Source organism: Vidua macroura, chromosome 5, assembly GCF_024509145.1.
Source record: "Vidua macroura isolate BioBank_ID:100142 chromosome 5, ASM2450914v1, whole genome shotgun sequence".
Taxonomy (NCBI): Eukaryota; Metazoa; Chordata; class Aves; order Passeriformes; family Viduidae; genus Vidua; species Vidua macroura.
The window spans coordinates 61,493,214-61,505,908 of record NC_071575.1 but is presented as its reverse complement, the minus strand read 5'-3'; the positions used below and the strand labels follow the sequence as shown (position 1 = coordinate 61,505,908).

At 39.3% G+C, this 12,695-nt stretch overlaps 1 protein-coding gene across 2 annotated transcripts in view; it reads left to right on the top strand.

The window, feature by feature from the left end:
- Window positions 1–12,695, top strand: part of GSAP (gamma-secretase activating protein) — a 44,616-nt gene that overhangs the window by 24,039 nt on the left and 7,882 nt on the right. For both annotated transcript variants that reach the window (XM_053977382.1, XM_053977381.1), the window contains 7 exons: window positions 350–432; window positions 1,052–1,105; window positions 4,852–4,977; window positions 5,404–5,459; window positions 5,868–5,899; window positions 7,435–7,496; window positions 9,014–9,109. In XM_053977382.1, the coding sequence (XP_053833357.1) occupies window positions 350–432; window positions 1,052–1,105; window positions 4,852–4,977; window positions 5,404–5,459; window positions 5,868–5,899; window positions 7,435–7,496; window positions 9,014–9,109 (509 nt within the window). The remainder of the gene's footprint in view (window positions 1–349; window positions 433–1,051; window positions 1,106–4,851; window positions 4,978–5,403; window positions 5,460–5,867; window positions 5,900–7,434; window positions 7,497–9,013; window positions 9,110–12,695) is intronic.

Below are 12,695 nucleotides of genomic sequence, written 5' to 3'. Positions count from 1 at the left end.
TCTCCTCTAGCTCTAGCCCAAACCACTTTTTTCAAAAGGATTTGGCTTATCACGATACTCTCTTCTAATAGGTAGTTTCTCAGTCTAGCCAGTGCAGAGTCTTTGTACAAAGGACCCCTGCAGTGCTGAGCTGTAGCCAAGCAGCTGACCCGGCCTTGCAGCCATCTGGACTTCTCTTCCTCCTTTTGTGCACAGAATGGGACCAGTTCCATGATGGAGGAAGCTGTTTCAGAGACTGCAGCAGGATTTGTCCCTAAAAAAGTGTCAGATAAGAAACAGTGAAGCCTACTCTTGTTAAATGATAGTTTATACAATCTTGCCCTTATAAATCTTTTTACATTACATTCAGCCTCCCTGTACTGCAGAATGTGTCCAGAAACTCAGAACTTGGATAAACTCCTGCCCTACACATCACTGCATGACTGGATTGGGGTAAGATAACAGCTGGTACTTTAATTAATAGCTAGAGGGTTTGGTTTTTTATCCCTTAGTATAGCCTATAGCTTGTGTGTCTTACCTTTTCATAGATATGCTCCAAATTGATGCCTTTATGCCTGTGCTTTATGCCTGTTCTAGTTTGCCAAGTCTTACCCTTTGTGGTGTTTTCCATGAGTCAAATTTTTTTGTCAACAAATAAAAGCATTTGCAAAACCAAGAACAGTTATTATGATTGCATGGATGGTTAAATATCTCAGTTTTCATAATGAAGTATGAATTTATTCCTTATCATATGAGGTTTATTATGAATACAAAATACATTTAACCAGCAAAATAATGCAGTTATTTCCGGGACAAACAGAACAGTACAGTTAAGATTTACAAGAAAACTTGCAGAAGTAAAATAACTTCAAGCAAGACTTTACAGTTAGAGCAAATATTGTCTTAATTTCTCTGCTGTCACATTGTTCTAATATGTTGTTTTTTAAAAATAAGGGCACAGTTTTGGCTAGCTCGTTAGTTTCCTGGAGGAAATGGGTGATGGAGATTCATTTAGATGCCCCATGTCCTATGCTAAATTATAAGAAGATAAGTAATTTATCTGTGTTTACAGGTTGTTCCTGGAGTAATATGTGCCACAGACATTATTTCTCTACCTGTGTTAGAGGTAAGTTCCAGTATAAAACCACATTTGTATTTGCAGATTAGTAGCTGCTTTTTTTGTGGGTTGGGGGTGTGCTACATATTAATGCAGCAGTGTCCTCACAGCCCTACCCAAAAATAGATGTGAACAGAAAATTGCCCTGTTGGAAATGATTTATGCATTTAAAATGCAGTGATAAAATATCAGTTAATCAGACTCAAAGATGGTGGGGTTTTTTTCCCTTTCTGAAGACACCTCTATTCAACAGGGAGGATGATCCATGAATTAATTCTTGTTAATCAGATTGAAACCACTTCACTTTATGACTTTGGTAGCTGAAGGCAGAGGTGGCATAACAGACAAGTAGGATTTCTACATATGTCTACATATGCCCACTTTGAGGGCTATTTCATTGTGCTGCCATTGGTGTGGATGGTTCGTGACCCTCTCACTTTGTTTTGTCCAGAGCATCCTGTGATTGCACTTATGTCAGGGCTTTGGCTACTAAATCTAGGCAAATTCCTGCACAGCCTGGAAAGAGCAGTGGGCTGCATGGGGAGAGCACAGGTTGTTTGGGTAGGAAATTGTATTTTCTGTTGAAAACAACATGAATGATTCTTCCTGTCTTCCTATTCCACTCCCTCAGCTCCAGTTTAGAGAAATTCTTGAAATTTTCCCATGCACTCCCATATAAAATCTGAAAGAGAATTTTAATAAGCAGTTTGTTGTGGAGAGCTAACAGGAAGCATGAGGAGTTTAGACATACCAGCAACACATAGGATTAGACTCTGTATACATGACAATGTTGTTCCATGTAGCTCTTTAAAGATGTACTTAAATTAGTCATAAAGCATTACTGTTCACAAAACCTTTAAAAATCAGTGAAATTGCCTACTGCTCTCTCACTCTGCAGCAGTGCTTCACAGCTGTGCTGCACACATTCATAGGGTTGCTGTCAGGGAATTGGGCTTTGCATGGCTTTGCTTGGAAAGGCTGTCCTGAGAACTGGGACACCTGGGAAAATCAGATCTTGAGAAAATTTGTGTGCAGATAATCCCTGTAATTCACTGAGGTCAAAGTTAGCAGGACTTTAATTTGTCTGAGATTGAACCTCAGGCCCCTGGGGGCACATGCCTTTAGCAGCTATACTTCCTGATTGTGGAACTCATTTCCTATTTCTGTCTGAAACCTAAACAGATTGAAAAGGTCAGAGTTGAGCTAAAGACAAATATTTCCTGCTACTTTTGATGGCAAGTTGCTCTGACTCTTGCATGAGGATAAAGATGCTAATGCGCAGGGTAAGGTTTAATGCTGTGGCTGTTTTGTACCACACCAGTGCCACAAACCCACCACAGCTTGAGTTTAAGGGGTCAGTTGGTGTTTCAGTTGGTGGATGTTGTTGGCATCAGGAGTCGGACCCTGGTCACAGATCTGGTTCTACAAGTAGTATTTCTTTTGCAGAGATTTTATGACATGGTTAATTGTTACTTTGAGAACTTTTTGGAGTTCTTAAGTCCATGAGTTGTTGAGAGCTTTTAGGAGGGCTATGTCCATATTCACATTAAAAAATTGTGCTATTTGGGTATCAGGTGTTTTTATCACTAAATTCCTGTTTATCAAGATATACTGAGAAAGGGAGAACAGTTAGTCCAATTGTCCAAAAGATCTACATAAGGATTGCAATTAATGTCTAATTTCCCCCCACTTTTTAAGCACAAACCAAACTTGCAGTGTGCAAATAAGTTCAATTGGAAAGGGAGAAGGCAGGAGGAAGAAGGGAAATAAAGAAAATAGGAGGAGGTCCAGGGGAAGAAGTGAAACTATAGAGTGCAAGAAATTGTCAGAGCACCAGGAAAGAGTTTCTCCCTTGTGCTGTGCTGAGCCCCTGGGGTGCAGAGTGATGTTTTACAATGCTCTCTGAATGCCATCACTGCTTGGGAGACAAAGCACTACAGTCCAGAGACATGGGCCTCTTGAAGGCAATTGTCACCCCACATCTTTTCCAAGGGGTGTAAGCAAAGAGCTCTCTATCTTCAGTTAAAAACCCACTACTTATGAAAGGCTTCATGGGAGCTTTTTGTGTATTGCAAACTGGTAAGGCCTTGCTTTGACTTCTGGTAATACAATGTCTTTTAAGTGTCATGATTAGGTGTTAATTCTTGTCTCTCTAGAAATGTCTCCCAAATAAACACCTAAGATGAAGAAGCCTTCTCTTTTTAGTCCTTGCCCTGATGATCCTCAAGAAATAATAGATTTAATTGAAAAAATCCTTTACTTTAAACTTTCGGCTTTTTAATGAGATTTAATACAAAGCATATTTTTGGGATTAAAAGCAGACAACATTCAAGCAAACCACTTCCTGTTAGAGATTTCAAATATGAAAGAAAATTGCTGTCTTGCTTCCCCCTGCCACATATCCAAGTCCAGTGTGGCCTGAACACAGTTCTGCAGTGGTAGTGCTGTTACATGGATTGGTCACTAGATGATACCCTTATGCTGTATTTAATATTTCTCTGACTTCATATTGGTAACATTTAGGCAACATTCTGCAGTAGTAGGTTGTAGATCTCACGAGTTAGGTCCAACAGAGTGAACATATGGTGCCAAATGTGATCCTAGTTTGTAGCTGCTAAATATAACTAATATGAAGCAAAACCCAAGATTTATTTTCTCTGCTGCAGCTACAATAATAAAGTGACAATAGGCACTGGCAGCAAGAGGAAAGTGGCTGGCAGGATTGAGTCTTTGAAATTTATTTTCCTTTACAAATTATAGTTTATAGTAGGAAGTGGTTTTTTCCTTTTGAGGTTTTCTTTTAAGGTTGTTGTTATTGTAGGATAGTTGAGAGGAGAGAGCAAAATCCAGTATGTTAGTGCAACTAACATTATATTGTGAACTCAAAGCTCCCTTTATTCAAATATTGTTATTGTAGTGTCTGTGTTGGGAAATACTGTATATTAAGAGGGGCAAGAACAGCTCATACCATCTCTTGTTTTTTAAAACTGTCAAAAAGAATTGCCTTAATCTCATCTCTTCCTCAGCAATGCCCCCCATTGCATCTTTCCCCCCGTTATAAACAGCAGCCTCACATTTTTATACCCAGTCCAAGAACTAACTCAAAAAAACTGGTGTGGTTTTGTTTAGATTTTGTTCCTCCTGTCTGTTCACAGCTGAGTTTAGATTAATTTTAGCATTAGAGTAAAATGCTTTAGAATTTCTATGGAAATTTTTGGATTTTGTTTCTTTTCTGGGATGTAGCACTGTTACTTGAGGTTGGTAAATGGATGTTTGCAATCTAAGTATTAATGCAGCTTGAAACTAGTGGCATTCTGCAGCTGTTGTGACCATGGTGGTATTCCTCTATTCGGAACTACTAGAAACCTCAAATGGGATTTATTTGACCAAACATAAACATTTACATCTAAGTTAGTAGCCTAAGGCTCTTTTTACAGTCAGAGGAAGTCTAGACAATATGGCCAGTGTAGTCTGTGGTGCAGTTCTTCCCATCTCAAACATGTAAATAGGTCAGATGAATTGTGACCCAGAAATACTTGTTCCATTCCAGGCACCAAATCATGACCCCAAGTCAAGTAAGTGCTACCACTGCCATCCCATCAAGAGAAATTAGTTTTGGTGCTTTGGTTTAACTTTTTTCACTTAGATTGTTTTTACACTAATCACATGTATTTGCAGTCACTTAGTGGGAGGGTGGTAAGGTATTTCTTTAAGAGGGCAGCCTGTATTCATGCTTTCTCTGCAAAACTTTGCAGTTCCAAAACTCCAAAGGCTTCTGGGAGAAACTCAATGCAAACTTGGAGAGTGTGAAGTATGCAGAGCCACACTTGCACTACCACAGTAATGTGCTCAGGAGGGAATGGCGTAACCTTTCAGAAGAGGTGAGTGAGAGGCACTGGAGCTGAGACACTGGAACTCTCCAGAGCTGCCTCTGAAATGGGTGTTTTAAAGTCAAGCATGGACGAGTTGGCTTTTTTATTTTGAAGATAAATAAATGAGAATCTGATTATCAGAAGTGCAAAGACTTGCAGTCATTTCACCTAAGGTGATTTCCTGTAAGTTTTGTTCTCTTAAAAAATGCCAGAAATTAAAGAAAAGCAGAGCTTACTCTGTATTGTCACAAGGTTTACATGTGTGTGTGAGTGTGTGAGAGCATGGGCACTTGGAAGATGGTGTGAGGCCCCACTGTGTCTTATTTCCATTCAAAGAGAAAGCCAAATTAATTTCTTATCTTCATTCTGTCAGGGAGTATATTATTTGGTCTTCTGTTTTGTTCATTTTGGGATTTTTCTTTGTTTACAAACCAGAGAGAGGAGAGAAGAACCACAGCATATTTGAGGAATATTTTTGAAAATGCCAAAAAGTACGTACTGGTTTATATTATGTTTACCCCTTCTTATTTTGCACAAGTATGTTGGAGGAATTAATGTGCCATTTAATTAGTTGATTAGGTATCTGATTAGATATCTTTAAGGAAGATTATCCTGATGAAAATCAGTTATTGGAATCCTTGTAATTACTACAGCATGATCTGAAATATAGGCCTCTAGAGCTAGGGAATTTATGATAGATGTGAAATTATTCTCATGCAACCTAGACAGAATTTTTTAAATGCTATCTAGTATTTTTACTGCATTTAGTCACATGTACTGTTCTCAGATGTCTTTAGCCATCTTTGAAAGATCAAAGGCTCATTTGAGTTTTTAGTGATGTTATGAAAGCCTTTAGAGTATTGCATATGAAACACACTGATTTTGGTTTCAAACCCTAGGGTGCTTTCTCATCTGGACACTTGGGACTCTGGTAAGTCCTTTCTTGATATAGGCCTTAGCTGTAAGACTTAGGTTTATTAGAATATTTCCATCCAGTTGTTGTTTGCTATGTGTGTTTTCAGCACAGAAGAGTTTGAGGATTTAAGATGAGAATAAAACTTTCATGTACTGACTAGGAAATGTTTGAAAATGAAGTCCCTAATTCATATGGGATCTAACAACATAAGCAGTAAAATTTGGTCTGCTAAAGGATATCTTCTTCAGGATTTTTCTTGTGGAGCAGAGTATCAATGACACCATGTTACTGTTGAGTCTTGTCCACTTGTAGCTGCCTTTGCAACATCAGAACTTGTGCAGGAGATTAGGGCTGGTGAAAAAACATGGTGTAGAGCGAGCAGGTTTAATGAATTACCTTAGGCCAGAAACACTTGAGATTTTTTGATGCTCAGTTCCTCTGTTACAAATAAGTAAAACTGAATTTAGTGGTGTATTATGTTCCTGCTGTTCACACATCAGTGCCTTCTACGTGCTCTGCCAGTGTGTGCTGTGACATGATGCTCATGTAAGTGCTGCTCTGTCCTTTTATTACCAAGAATTTTCAGTGTACTCATTTCCAGCCCCTAGAAGCAGTCATCTGTGTCACTCCTAGTTATTGCAATGGGCTCTGACTTTGAGAGACTTTGTCTAAACTTTGTAAACCTCAGCTTTATGTTTTCAAAGGTGCTTATTGATAAAGAAATCAGATGTTTAACTGTGACTAGATAATTTCTAAATAGCTGCCATTCAATAACAAGCATCTATGTAGTGTTTCCCTGTAGATTTGTCCTTGAGTCCTTTAAAATCAAGCAGCACAGGTCTTTGTGTTGCTAAGTGGTGGTGTAAATATATTTGAAGGTGAGCAAAAATAGGTGAAAATTTTGAAAGAGTTCAGCACTTGGTTCCATAAAATCTTGAGTAGGTTTTATCTATATCATGAAATAGAAGATTGGTTTTCTTCCTTCGTTTTAGTAGACAGGAAGCACTGATTAGGAAATACAGGTTATTAATTTCAGTAGACACTGTAATCTCCTTCCATTTAGTTAGAGTTGTTGTGTTCTTTTCATAGTGGTCTGCAAATCTGAGTAACAGAAGCAGCCAGACCATGGGAGAGAATCAGTGGGAGATGATTCCCTGAACTATTTACTTTCTGTTTAGCCATTTTCTTGGAAAACCCATGCAGCTGCTAGAGTTTGTTTGTTTTTAAATGACAGGTTCTAAGTAACACATTAGCACTGGTGTTACCAGAAGGTTCTCTCTGCTCCTTGTTCTCTTGAGTCACCACACTGTGATAACTCTTACTTAAATATCAAAGAGCAGAAGAAGTGGATGGCAGACAAAGGGTTATTTTCCATTTTTCAGTTCTCTTATTCAGTCCATGATTCTTCAGTGTCTTAGTTCTGTAGCTGCATAGGTCAAACCACAGCTTCTTTTGCTTGTCTACGCCTAAGTACTTTTGAAGCTGATTGAATTCTTGTGCTATTTCTGTACTGCCATGTGCTTGAATGATTGTTGCTCTGCTTGTTTCAGAGGCGAGGCTGGTCCCTCTCTTTGAAGAGGAGGATTATCAGCAGCATTTGCTCATGGGACTGGTATGTGCTTTTGTCAATGTGCACTAGAGGACGCACAGGCTCCACAGATGTGTAAAGAGAGACCTTTCAAGTTCCAGTGCTGAGTGAAAGCTCACTCAGGGTACCTATGGGGCAAACATGGCACTTCCTAAGTTTTAGAGTTCATTTTCATGATATTATCTTAGCAGGTCATTGTAAGGCATAGAGGAAAAACAGCAATAGAAAGTTGATTTGTCAAAATTCTTTTTCCCAATATAACTTTGGCTGGAAACCAAAGTCATCTTAATCTGTCAGTTACTTTTGGACTACTTTATGCCTTTCAAACATATGTAAGTTAATTCCTCCCCCTCTATTCTCTCGATTTGATGAACAGAGATCTTCTTGGTCCTCAACTTAACACCTTTTTTACTGTTTCTTTTTCCTTCTACCTCACTTCAGTGACTGCTATGGCCATTCTGAGGTCCCTTCTTCTTTTCCACTTCTTCTTTTGCCAGTGATCTCCCTGAAGGATCTATCATCTATATGCTTCTGGGCAATAAATCCTGTCCCAAATCTCTACCTGTCCTCCCTCTGTCTTAATACATATCTTGTCTTATCTCTTATTCTCTTACTTTTAAAATAAGCGAACTCTTCAGCATACACTAGAAGGTCTCAGCAGTGAAGAGCCGATCAACACTGTCCTGTCCATATCTGAGTCAAATTTTCCTTCTTTGCAGTAGTCTCCCTTTTCCAAGTTTTGCCTGTCATTCTCTGAAGTTTCTCTACATTCCTTCCTCTCCATTTATTCAGACAGATCCAAAAAGCAGGTCACTTTGTCTATGCCTTCCTCATACCTGTATTACTTTCTTGACACACTGAGATTATTCTACATATAAGTTCCTTGAGAGAGAGATTTTTATTTGCTCCAGCTTCACTCTGAGCTTCTTAGTAATTCTCAGAAAAGAGCCAGCATGGACTTGAGTTGCAATCTGAAGCTACATGAGGTCAGCAAATATTTCAGAAAGGAGAGAGTAGGGAGTGGCATGGACTGTTTGTTAACAAACACCCAACTTTAATGACTTCACAATTAATGTTTAACCTGAAATTGCTTTTAATCACTCTGGTTCTCAGGTTCTTGGCAACTACCACAAATTTTACTTGTGCTAGTTTTCTCTATCATAAAATCTGTCAGGTTTATTTGTTTGTAATAAGTACTTATGTTCTTAGAATTCAATGTTATATTTAAATCCTTCTTTCACCCAGTTCCCTTGACTTTGCACAGAGAGGTGTGAGAAATGTAAGCTTTTTCTTTTCAGTATCATGGAAAGTTCAACTTCGTATTCATTTTGCTGCATTTGCACCAAGTAACCATTTTGAATATTCACATCTGCTGATGAGTTTAGCAAGATTGTACAGTAGCTTGGGATCTCACTCTGGAGTTTTGCAATGGGGAAACGTTTTGTTGAGCCAATGCCTGTTGATCAGGCCCTGCACCTGCTGCAGCTTTTGTGTTTCTTTGAAGATACCCAATGACAACAAATTGTTGGCTTTTTTTCTAGATGGTTGCTCAGCTGAAGGATCACCTTATGAGACATCTGCAATATGTTGGAAAAAAGAAGATTGACCAAATAGTTTTGGATTACGTTGCAAACCTGGTTAGTTTGATTTCATAGTCACTATTGTAAGCAAGCGTGTATTTGTTGGATTGTAGGTCCTTGGGTGTGTACTAGTTGTACATAGCATATATTTGTTGGGAAGAAATTGTTTTTAAGATATTTAAACATATTTTTCAGCCTAATATTGTATAAATGGATAAAGAAAACTAGTGTTATTTAAATATTATTTTAAAGGCTGTACCAGTCACTCAGAATGCAGAAGAAATGGTTCCATTTACAGCTTGTGTAAATATATTCTACTATCAGAAATAAAATGAGAATTCATCCTGAAAGTTTAAAGCTGTTAGATCCATTTGGTTTCCTGTAGAACACATTGCTGCAGGTCTTGAATTATGAAAGTGCCACCTTTCATTACAAATATGAACAAAAAAAGATGTCACTACAATCTGACATGTGGGTTAATCACCACCAGTCCTACATAGTGTCTTCGGTGGGCTGTGTGACAGAAGACGGTTTTGCATGAAGAAATCTTTGTAAATTACTGTGAAAATTTGCTTTCCAAATTCTTATTTTTCTGTCTTTCTTCCTCTTAAGAGACCTTAAAAAAAGCTGCAAAAACCATAACTGCTGTGCACAGAAGTTATGTACTTGGTTTTGTCTGTCTCAAGATCACATCCTTTAAATGCAGAACGCAGAGTCCTCAAAAGCTTTCATGGCAACTGTAAATCCTGTTCTTTGTGCCAGTGTTCAGTAGAAACTCCCCACAGTGCTGTTTTCTAGGGATAAAAACCTTGGGAAACTTCCTTGAGGCTAGTGATGCCTGCATCTCCTCCAAAGTCCTGTGTGAGTCAGTTGTTCTGTCAATGTCACAGCGATCTCTGAACCCCTGCAGCCCTGCTGCCGTCCCTGACGTTTCAGGCCTCACTTTGACAACTTCACAAGCTGTTTCACTGGTATATTGGCAGACTTTTATGTATATGTGTAGGAAAGAAACTGAAACTAGTAGTTCATTAAAATAGGAACAGTACAACATGAACCAAAGCTTTGTACCTGAAAATGGTGCTGAAAAAAGCCCAAGTGAAACATTTATTCTCCTTTTATTCAATTTCTAATAACTTTTTGTTCACTTTCAGTAACAACTAAGATAAAAAATGTGAAAACATCTATTCAACCTTGATCTGCAAGGCTAAATTATTGTAGACTAAATCTTGCAAAACAAATTTCAGCCCTCCCCACAAGCAAACTCTCAGGACTGATTCTCTCAACTTAATTGACAGGCTTATTCTTAGAAAAGTTGCTATAAACAAAGAACACTTATAATCTAAAACTTGCTTCTGCTTTCTGCTGGTGCATCTTAGGCACTGTTTGGAAATCTTTAGAAATTATTTCATTTTTAAACTTGTGTTTCCCCTCATCCTAATTAAAAACTCTTATGTGTCAAACCTTTCCATATCCTATATGTTTCAGAGCTCTTCAGAGGAATGAACTGGTTTGAGTCTTCTTACAGCTCTCTGTAGCATCAGCAGAGAGTAGCAGAGCTATTGAAACTATTGAAACAGGAAGAGGCTTGAAGTTTGTCTGTTTGCTTTCATAAAATATTTTGCATTGCATTCAGGAGCCCAGGAGTGGCTGAGATCAGATTCTGTGGTGTTTAGTCACTGTGTAAATCGATTGCAGAAGAAGTCAGAGAAGCCAAAACTTGGGAGGACTGAGAGTTTCTTATAAAACAACAGGCAAAGGCTGGTTGCTGTCAGAGAACTGTATGTTCTTGTATGCAGAGAAGTAATGTGGGGAAGTGTGAATGACACACCTCAGTGGGGATTCCTTGTTTGCTGAGGAGCTCTGCAGAGCTGGAGTGTGCCTGGTTCACAGTCCACGTGCCACCTTTCCTGCAGTGGTTGTTGTAAGTCCATAGGCTCTCTCTCCTCTGCAATCACTTTACCTTAGCTTTACTCCATATCTGTTTCACTCATTCTTTTCATTTCAGTGAGGCAGGAAAGGGGAGAAATAACTTACAGAAGCAGTGTGACATTTGCTGCCCTGACAGCAAGTGGAAGGAGAGGCAGGGTGAGCAGGCAGCCTGTGGCACAGGAAACAGGCAGACCTGAATAAACTGCTGAAATTTCTCTGCAAGTCGCTGCATTTGCTGCATGTTTTCCCCTGACGTCTGTGGCCAGCTGTCATCTGATGTAGGCTCAGCTGCAGAGGAACAGAAGGCAGACACCATTTGGATTTGAGTTTCCTCAGGAGGAGGAGGACTGTGTCATACTACTGCACAGGAGGGGATCTGAAAGACAGCAAGACCATGCCTCATTTCCTTTTCTCCTTTGCTCCTGGTTCTTTTCTTTGACTTTCTTTGGCTTTGAAGTCTTTCCTGTAGAAACAGCCAAGGGAGCTGAGCACTTGTGGTTCCCAATTATTTTAGGGGAACTTCAGTTTCCTTGGCACCATTGCCTGGAACTGTAGATGTTTCAAGACAAGGTGATAGCACTGTCAGCCAAGGCCCTCCTGCATGTGCTGTCTTGCTGATGGTCATGTGTTCTCTTGTTAGTTTAGAGCACTCCAAGGGAAACGGCTTCATGTATGTCCCCCAGAAAACTTCTTACTGTGTGTCTATTATTCAGGGAAAAATGGCCTCCCCTGCTATGCATATAGCTCTTAACTTGGCTACCCCAGGCACCCACTGCTAACTTCAGACAGGAAGCTGCCTGTGCTCCTTCCATCAGACAGATAATGCTCCCTTTCTCATGCACATTATCTCATGTGTTATGTTCTGAAAAAAAAGATTGAGACTTGGATTATCTTTCTGTATGTATTTTCTACAATGCCAAGGGTAGATGTTGATCTCCAAAGCGAGTGAGGGTGTCACGTCACAAACATTCATGTATTCAAGATGCAAGTATATTGGGATAGCTTGGATGATTATGACTTAAGAAGTTATTAAGCTTTCTGTGCCCTGTGAAAGCTTTACAGTATGCTGTGTTGTTAAGCAAAAAATACTTATTCTGGAGTAGCATACTCCTGAAAACCATTTGTGTTGCACAAATAATAATTGGTGATTTTGGAGCTTGTAAGAACCTTCACTTCAACACTGATCCTTCAGATCCAGCTGCAGCTCCTGATGCAGAGGCCTTAGCTGCACCTTCTGTGCTGGCCAGAGGTGAAATTCATTCCAGCAGCAGGTGTGGTTCTCGTGACCCTTTTGTGGAAACTGGAAATCACTCATTTCCTAGAAAACTTGTTATATAGAAAGATTAAATTGGACCTTTCCATTGCATCTAGAAAGTGTGGAGATGGCAAGTATTAGTTAGTTATTTTGCATCAGGCAGCTGTGCAAGCCTGGCTCAAGTTGTGGTGGATGGGAAATGTGCTACCTTGTAGAGCTTTCTGGACAAGGTACAAGAGGAACACTCAGAGCATTACTGAAGATGAATATTCCAGATGAATATTACTGAAGATGAAAATTCCTTTGCATGCAGATCTCTCCTGTGTGTCCTGTTTCTCTTTTGCTCAGAGCCTGTGATGAGTCAGACAATGGAGAGGGAAAAGAGGGGAAAAGAGAGTGGGAAAAAAGCATTCCTGGATTCTGACCCTCTGGAGGGAGGAAAAAGGTTCCTAACTTCTT